This window comes from Manis pentadactyla, chromosome 3, assembly GCF_030020395.1.
Source record: "Manis pentadactyla isolate mManPen7 chromosome 3, mManPen7.hap1, whole genome shotgun sequence".
Taxonomy (NCBI): domain Eukaryota; kingdom Metazoa; phylum Chordata; class Mammalia; order Pholidota; family Manidae; genus Manis; species Manis pentadactyla.
The window spans coordinates 88562435-88572404 of NC_080021.1; the positions used below are offsets into that span (position 1 = coordinate 88562435).

The 9970-nt window shown below is 39.9% G+C and overlaps 1 protein-coding gene across 2 annotated transcripts in view; it reads left to right on the forward strand.

Annotated features, from left to right (window-relative positions):
* Positions 1–4314, forward strand: part of PRKDC (protein kinase, DNA-activated, catalytic subunit) — a 214933-nt gene extending 210619 nt beyond the window's left edge. For both annotated transcript variants that reach the window (XM_036925479.2, XM_057498091.1), the window contains exons 84-86: positions 177–365; positions 948–1087; positions 2627–4314. In XM_036925479.2, coding sequence (XP_036781374.2) covers positions 177–365; positions 948–1087; positions 2627–2831 — 534 coding nt within the window. In that variant the 3' untranslated portion in view covers positions 2832–4314. The remainder of the gene's footprint in view (positions 1–176; positions 366–947; positions 1088–2626) is intronic.
* The last annotated feature ends 5656 nt before the right edge of the window (positions 4315–9970 follow it).

Here is a 9970-nt window from a genome sequence, read left to right on the forward strand (position 1 = left end):
TTGTGTTGATTACTTTTGGGGACAGTGAATTCACATCCATGTGGCTGGTTTCAGGAAAAGAGGTGTTAATGTTCCAGTAAACATGAATAATTGTCATGGGAGGGTATTTCATTGGTGCCTGTGATTTTGAGATTTCTCAGTCATATATTCTGCTCAATCTGTATTCTTTTCTTTAGTTTATACCAGTTCCTGAGTTGATGCCTTTCCGACTAACTCGCCAGTTTATCAGTCTGATGTTACCAATGAAGGAAACGGGGATTCTGTGCAGTGTCATGGTGCACGCCCTGAGGGCCTTCCGCTCACGCCCCGATCTACTCACCAGCACCATGGACGTGTTTGTGAAGGATCCTTCCTTCAACTGGAAGGTAGGATTGTTGACATGTGCTTTTAGCTTTTATTATCACACACCAGCGGCTGATGCAGCATCTCCTCTCCCATGATGGAAAGGCATCAAATTGGGTTTATTAGAGTATTCACCTTGTTCATACAGCATTTCTCAAAATTGACATTTAGGGTCATTTGGCCTAAAAACCAGATGAGAGACATAACCTTTATTTGGAGAAAACTGTTGTTTCAGAGGAAAGGAATCATGTACGCTTTGGTGACAGTGATTTCTCTCTGAGACAACTTTTAGTTTGCAGTCTGTTCCATGAGAGGTCTTCCTTAATCATAAAGACAGCACTCTCTTAAATCTCAAATGTTCATAATATAGCCCCAAAAGAATGAATGAATGAAGCCCAGTGATGGCTCCATTATAGGGCGTAAGGTTTTATGCATAACTGCAGTCACTGGCATGATTCTGTGTGCTGCCTTTAGAATTTGCATAAAAGCTGTATGGCTCTTCCCAGTTACAGATATTTGTTTATTTTAAGATCATTGCATGTTTAATCTGTTTAAAGGTGATCATACATGCTGTTATAATAAGCAGGGATGTCCTTTTCCTTTAGAATTTTGAACAGAAAATGCTGAAAAAAGGAGGATCATGGATTCAAGAAATAAATGTAACTGAAAAAAATTGGTATCCCCGGCAGAAAATAAATCACGTTAAGAGAAAGTTAGCAGGTGCCAATCCCGCAGCTATTACTTGGTAAGATACTTACTTGCTGAAAGAATGAACAGAATGCTGATGTGTCGCTGTTTTCTAAAGAATCACTAAACGTGTAAAGCACTGAGTTCTTTATATTTGCGTGTGACATTAGTATTATTATCTTCATTTTATAAATGATAAAAGCATGGCTGAAGAAAGTTGGCTTCTCAAAGGTTGGGCATCTCTTAAACCTGTGTTCTTTACCTCTGCCTCTCAGCCACGGGTCAGCACCTAGATTAATCTGCACCAGTGTGAGCAGGAGCGTTCTTAGGCTAGTACAAGAGTATGTTTATGTGCATGAGGAGATTTAGGTTTTCAATTTGCTTTCATCCTTAGGATGTGAATGTGATATGATGTTTCTCTGCATACCAGAATGTGATCTTGGTTTGCATAGCATGGAGGTGTGGAGAATAGTGTGGGCTTATTAAATGAGAACCTAAATTGGGTTAGCCATTAGGTTAGCTTTTAACATTTTTCTTAAATTCTAAAGCAAATAGAAATCTATAGAAATGATTCACAGAAAGGAAAAAATGGACTTTACAATTGAATAATAGTAAATGCAATCTATGTCCAGCTGTTTTTTGACAAAAGCACCTAAGACTATTTAGTGGCCTTTCCAACAAATGGCTGTGGAGCAGGAATGAAGGCAGATCCCTATCGCACACCATATACAAAAATTAATTCTAAAGGTGTATCAAAGGCCTAAATTAAGAGCTGAAACTATAAAGTAGTTAGAAACATGGAGTAAATCTTCATGATCTTGGACTTGGCAATGACATTTGACATTCTTTAGGTATAACACAAAAAGCCACAAGCAAGAAAAAAATAGAAAAATTCATTAAAATTAAAAACTTCTGGGCTTCACAGGATACCATCAAAAAAGTAAAAAGACAACCCACAGAACAGGAAAAAATATCTGAAAAGTCAGATAGCTGATAAGGAACTTGTATCTTGAATACATAAAAAACTTATGTACCTCAATAATAAAAGGACAAATAACCCAGTAAAAAATGACTAAAGGATCTGAGTAGACATTTCTGTAAAGAAGATAACTAAATGGCCAAGAACATACGGAAAGATGCTCAACATCATTAGTCATCAGAAATGCAAATGAGATACTACTTCACACCAACTAGAATGGACATTAAAAATAAATAAAAACAAGTGTTGGTGAGGATATGGAGAAATTAGAGCCCTCATTAGTTGCTAGTAGGAATGTAAAATGATGCAACTGCTATAGAAAGCAGTCTGGCAGTTCCTCAAAAGTTAAACAAAGAATTACCGTTTGATCCAGCAATTCTATTCCTAAGTATACACCCAGGAGAAATGAAAGCATATGTCCACTCAAAACTTGTAAACAAATGTTAATAGCATTATTCATGTTGTATTTTCCTACAAATCCAATCTCTTGACTTCAAGGTTCTAAGCAACAGAAACTTTTCTGTAAGTGACAAGAGGGAACATTTGGATAGTAATGCAGGCAACAAAGGAAAATAATTTATAATTTGTATTCTTATGTGTATTTCCTCTTTTATCCAGTGATGAGTTACTTCTGGGCCATGAGAAGGTACCTGCCTTTGGGGATTATGTGGCTGTAGCACGAGGAAGCAAAGATCACAACATTCGTGCTCAAGAACCAGTGAGTGGACTTTCTGAAGAGGCCCAAGTAAAGTGCTTGATCGACCAGGCAACAGACCCCAACATCCTTGGCAGAACTTGGATAGGATGGGAGCCCTGGATGTGACCTCTATGGGAGTTAGCAGATAAAAAGCATGGAAGTGTTTTAAAAATCTCCTAAACTTTTATCTACATCAATCAGTGAGCTGATTTTCCCAAAGCACTGAAGAGAAGAAATCTAGTTAGCGAATAGTCTTGTAGCAGGAGTTTAATCAAGATCATGATAAGTGAATAATGTATGAACACATGGCTAGGTTATAATTAAAGATTAGATTAGGATTATAATAGACTTATAATAGAAAAATCCATATCCAGGCTCATTCCAGTATCAAATCCAAAATATAGTGTATTACAGGTGCTATGACTTAGATAAACCAGCTTTCAACAAATGGCATAAAGCAAACTTTCCATGCAGTGTTCTCAGTGGTAGTCAAGGCACATTGGCAGTTTACACCCAAGAGACTTCCTCTCTCAGACTGTGAGAGTCCAGCAGCATAGCTGACACAATACTGCACTACGTTAGCAGTGCAGGGATAATGAGAGCAACAGGTCGGCTATGACTGCTGCTTATTTTACTTAGAAATGATTGCATTTGATATTTTAGGATACTTTTGTAGGTTTTTTCTTTCGCTTTATTTTCTTCTAGTTTGACATTTTATGATTTAATCGTTCTCTAGAGAGAGAGTATTGAGGAGAGAGAAAAGCCTTGGTCTTAGCACTCAATTTTGATGAGTGATCAGCACTGATCCACAACAGGAAGATAGATAAAAGTGCCTCTGTGCTCAGGATTGCTTCAAGAATTTCAAATATGATGAGAGGAATAGCACTTGACTATTTCAATTCTAGGATATTTTAATTTCAGAATTCTAGACTATTTCAATTCTAGGAAAATAAATCCTTAGTTGAAATGAATTCTTTACTTGGAGAGGAAAAGTGCATTCTAGAATAGCAAGATCAAATGTTGAGACATAACAATGGCTTCTTTCCAGTCACAGATTCTGCCCCTCTACCCTATTTTTGGGTTAGTTTCTAGCTTTTTGTTAGTTTTCTTCAAACATTTATATTTGGAAACTTGTATGATTTTGAGAAATAATAATGTTAAGAATATGAAACATCAAAAGTTTTTTCCCAAATTAATGTATAACTTACATAGTTTCAAAAGCAAAATGTTCGTCTTGTAAAATATTTCCATATATTATTGACAAATTCATTCTGATATGTATAGATTGCATTATGGCATTAAAGTTCTCAACAAATGGTATCTATTCAACCAAGGAAATACCATCTTTAAAGAAAAATAAATGATGATGTATGTGAAAACCCAGTATACATATGATCTAGTATATATTTTTTGCTATAGCACACAGAAAAAAACCTACTTTGGAGATGAGTTGATGATATTGTTTTCTGTAACAAGTAATTAACCATAATGTTTGCATGAGTCCTGATAAAGTGGGATATATTCACTAACTAGATTCCCATATTTTGGAAAACCCTGTTTTTTAATGACTACTTTTCATGTCAATAAAAGTTTCTTGGTACAAGATCACTGTATGAGTCCACTCTCAAATCTGAGAAAATTTCTTTTAGAATCCACATGAGTACTTAATAAAAAGCACTCATATACATTCATAGCATCCATGTTTGTGTACAGCATTCATAAGGCACTTGACAGTTGCTTAGGATGGTAAACATCCTCACTACACACTTAGGGACTGCATGTCTGACCCATACTTAAGGCACTTCAACTGACTGGATCAGGCCCACCTCGATTATCAAAGAAGTTTAATCAACTGTACTTAAAATCAAGTGATTGTTGGAGGAGAGGAGCCAAGATGGCAGCATGAGTAGGACAGCGGAAATCTCCTCCCAAAAACATATATATTTTTGAAAATACAACAAATACAACTATTCCTCAGAGACCAGAAGATACAGGACAACAGCCAGGCTACATCTACACCTGCAAGAACCCAGCGCCTCATGAAGGGGGTTAGGTAAAAGCCGCAGCCATGTGGGACCTGAGCATGCCCCTCATCCCAGCTCCAGGCGGGAGGAGAGGAGGTGGAGCAGGGAGGGAGAGGGAGCCCAGGACTGCTAAACACCCAGCCCTAGTTATCTGCACTGGGAGCGCAGACGTACAGTGCATGATGTGCTGGATACTAGGGAAACGGAACAGTAAAATCTGCGAGCAGGTCCCCACAGCCGGCGCCCCTGGGACAAAAGAAACGCGAGTGCTTTTTGAAAGTCTTAAAGGGACAGGGGCCTCACAGCTGGATGGAAGAGTCCCGGCACACTCAGCCCAGAGGTTGGGAATCCTGGGGAACTCCGAGCACCCTAACCCCTAGGCAGCAGCACAGCTTGGAGGTGCCTCATGGCGATAAACAACCTCCCACCCATTCCCCCTCTGGCACGGCCACGCCATAGCAGAGCAACAGCCTGAAAGTGGCCATGCCCATAGCAACCACACGGAGCTGACTCCACAGTGGCCACGCAAGAATCAAGAGACCCTGTCTGTGCACAGCTGCCCAGAACAAGCCGCTAGGGGTCGCCATTCTCCCAGGAAAGGAAGGCCAGGAGCAAGTGGAAAGGGTCTTGGTTCTCCCAGCTGACACACGTACCAACTGCCTATAAAGAAAAGGCAGAAGAATTTGATACAGACCAGACAAACCCAGACATCCTCCGATGAGAGGGAATCTGGGGAGATAGATTTAACCAATCTTCATGAAAAATAATTCAAAATAAAGGTCATAACCATGCTGATGGACTTGCACAGAAATATGCAAGAGCTAAGGAGGGAGAATACAGTAATAAAACAATCTCTGGGAGGACTTAAAAGCAGAATGGATGAGATGCAAGAGACCCTTAATGGACTAGAAATCAGAGAACAGGAACAAAGAGACGCTGACGCAGAGAGAGATAAAAGGATCTCCAGGAATGAAAGAATATTAAGAGAACTGTGTGACCAATCAAAACAGAACAACATCTGCATTATAGGGGTACGAGAAAAAGAAGAGAGAGAAAAAAGGATAGAATGTGTCTTTGAAGAAATAATTGCTGAAAACTTCCCCAAACTAGGGGAGGAAATAGCCTCACACCATAGAAGCACACAGAACCCCAACACAAGGGACCCAAGGAGGACAACACCAAGACACATAATAATTTAAATGGCAAAGATCAAAGGCAAGGACAGAGTATTAAAGGCAGCAAGAGAGAGAATAAAGGTCACCTACAAAGGAAAAACCATCAGGTTATCAGACTTCTCAACAGAAACCTTACAGGCCAGAAGAGAATGGCATGATATATTTAATGCAATGAAACAGAAGGGTCTTGAACCAAGAATACTGTATCCAGCACGATTATCATTTAAATATGAAGGAGGGATTAAACAATTCCCAGACAAGCAAAAGTTGAGGGAATAAACTACCTCTACAGGGTATTTTAGAGGGACTGCTCTAGATGGGAGCACTCCTAAGGCTAAACAGATGTCACCAGAGAAAATAAAATCACAGCAAAGATAGTGGAACAATCAAATACTAACTAAAGGCAAAAAATAAAACTAACTAACCACAAAAGCAGTCAAAGGAAACACAAAAGAGCACCAAAAAAACCCAAAAACAAAACAACATACAAAGAATGGAGGAGGAATAAGAAAGGAGAAAAATAATCATCAGACTGTATTTATAATAGCTCAATAAGTGAGTTAAGTTAGACAGTAAGAGAGTAAAGAAACTAATCTTGAACCTTTGGTAACCATGAATCTAAAGCCTGCAATGGCAATAAGTACATATCTTTCAATAATCACCGTAAATGTAAACGGACTGAATGCTCCAATCAAAAGACACAGAGTATTGGAATGGATAAAAAAGCAAGAACCATCTATGTGCTGCTTACAAGAGACTCACCTCAAACCCAAAGACATGCACAGACTAAAAGTCAAGGGACGGAAAAAGATATTTCATGCAAACAACTAGGAGAGAAAAGCAGGTGTTGCAGCACTAGTATCAGACAAAATAGACTTCAAAACAAAGAAAGTCACAACAGATAAAGAAGGACATTATATAATGATAAAGGGGTCAATCCAACAAGAGGATATAACCATTATAAATATATATGCACCCAGAGGCGGAACCAAGATGGTGGCGTGAGTAGGACAGTGGGAATCTCCTCCCAAAAACATATATATATTTTTGAAAATACAACAAATACAACTATCCCTAAAAGACGAGAAGACACAGGAAAACAGCCAGACTACATCCACACCTGCAAGAACCCAGAGCCTGGTGAAAGGGGTAGGACACAAGCCGCGGCCTGGAGGGACCCGAGGCCCCTCACCCCAGCTCCCGGCGGGAGGAGAGGAGTCAGAGCGGGGAGGGAGAGGGAGCCCAGGACTGCTGAACACCCAGCCCCAGCCATCCGCACCAGAGCGCAGACACACAGTGCATGCACGGGGTGCTGGAAACTAGGGAAGCAGGACAGTAAGACCTGTGAGCAGGTCCCGCAGCTAGCGCCTCTGGGAAAAAGAAAAGTGAGTGCTTTTTGAAAGTCTTAAAGGGACAGGGACCCCACAACTGGACGGAAGCATCCCGGGTCACAGTCCAGCAGCTGGAAATTCCAGGGAAATCTGGGCACACTAACCCCCTGGGCAACAGCTCTGAGACCCCTCACAGAGGTAAACAGCCAAACAGCCCCCCGTCCATTAACCCTCAGGGGCCCCACCATAACATAGTAGCAGCCTGAGGCTGGCCACGCCCACAGCAAGGGAGCTTCCTCCATACCGGCCGGGCAAGATACAGAGACCCAGTCTACACGCAATTGCCCAACACAAGCCACTAGGGGTCGCAGTTGTCCCAATAAAGAAAGGCCAGGAGCAAGTGGAAAAACTCTAGGCTCTCCCAGCTGACAGACACGTCAATAGCATACCACTGCACCTATCAACATGAAAAGGCAAAAAAGTTTGATCCAGACAAGACTAACCCAGACATCTTCAACATCTTCCACAGAGAAGGAACCTGGGGAGATAGATTTTACCAATCTTCCTGAAAAAGAATTGAAAACAAAAGTCATAACCGTGCTGATGGACTTGCAGAGAAATATGCAAGAACTAAGGAGGGAGAATACAGAAATAAAACAATCTCTGGAAGGACTTCAAAGCAGAATGCACAAGACGCAAGAGACCATTAATGGACTAGAAAACAGACAACAGGAATGCAAAGAAACTGATGCAGAGAGAGATAAAAGGATCTCCAAGAATGAAAGAATATTAAGAGAACTGTGTGACCAATCAAATCAGAACAATATCCACATTAGAGGGGTACCAGAAGAAGAAGAGAGAGACAAAGGGATAGAAAGTGTCTTTGAAGAAATAATCGCTGAAAACTTCCCCAAACTAGGGGAGGAAATGGCCTCTCAGACCACAGAGGTACACAGAACTCCCATGACAAGGGATCCAAGGAGGGCAACACCAAGACACATAATAATTAAAATGGCAAAGATCAAAGACAAGGACAAAGTATTAAAGGCAGCCAGAGAGAAAAAAAGGTCACCTACAAAGGAAAACTCATCAGGCTATCATGAGACTTCTCAACAGAAACCTTACAGGCCAGAAGAGAATGGCATAATATATTTAATGCAATGAAACATAAGGGCCTCGAACCAAGAATACTGTATCCAGCACGATTATCATTTAAATATGAAGGAGGGAATTAAACAATTCCCAGACAAGCAAAAGTTGAGGGAATTTGCCTCCCACAAACCACCTCTATAGGGCATCTTTCAGGGACTGCTCTAGATGGGAGCACTCCTAAAAAGAGCACAGAACAAAACACCCAACATATGAAGAATGGAGGAGGAGGAATAAGAAGGGAGAGAAATAAAGAGTCATCAGACTGTGTTTATAAGAGCTCAATAAGCAAGTTAAGTTAGACAGTAAGATAGTAAAGAAGCTAACCTTGAACCTTTGGTAACCAAAAACTTAAAGCCTGCAATGGCAATAAGTACATACCTTTCAATAATCACCCTAAATATAAATGGACTGAATGCACCAATTAAAAGACACAGAGTAATAGAATGGATAAAAAAGCAAGACCCATCCATATGCTGCTTACAAGAGACTCACCTCAAACCCAAAGATATACACAGACTTAAAGTCAAGGGATGGAAAAAGATATTTCATGCAAACAACAGAGAGAAAAAAGCAGATGTTGCAATACTAGTATCAGACAAAATAGACTTCAAAATAAAGAAAGTAACAAAAGATAAAGAACGACATTACATAATGATAAAGGGCTCAGTCCAACAAGAGGATCTAACCATTATAAATATATATGCACCCAATACAGGAGCACCAACATATGCGAAACAAATACTAACAGAACTAAAGGAGGAAATAGAATGCAATGCATTCATTTTGGGAGACTTCAACACACCACTCACCCCAAAGGACAAATCCACCAGAGAGAAAATAAGTAAGGACACAGAGGCACTGAACAACACACTAGAACCGATGGACCAAATAGACATCTACAGAACTCTACACCCAAAAGCAACAGGATACACATTCTTCTCAAGTGCACATGGAACATTCTCCAGAATAGACCACATACTAGGCCACAAAAAGAGCCTCAGTAAATTCCAAAAGATTGAAATCCTACCAACCAACTTTTCAGACCACAAAGACATAAAACTAGAAGTAAATTGTAGAAAGAAAGCAAAAAAGCTCACAAACAAATGGAAGCTTAACAACATGCTACTAAATAATCAATGGATCAATGACCAAATTAAAATGGAGATCCAGCAATATATGGAAACAAATGACAACAACAACACTAAGCCCCAACTTCTGTGGGACACAGCAAAAGCAGTCTTAAGAGGAAAGTATATACCAACCCAGGCATATTTAAAGAAGGAAGAACAATCCCAAATGAATAGTCTAATGTCACAATTATAGAAATTGGAAAAAGAAGAACAAATGAGGCCTCAGGTCAGCAGACGGAGGGACATAATAAAGACCACAGAAGAAATAAATAAAATTGATAAGAATAAAACAATAGCAAAAATAAATGAAACCAAGAGCTGGTCCTTTGAGAAAATAAACAAAATAGACAAGCCTCTAGCCAGACTTATTAAGAGGAAAAGAGAGTCAACACAAATCAACAGTATTAGAAACGAGAAAGGAAAAATCACGACGGACCCCGCAGAAATACAAAG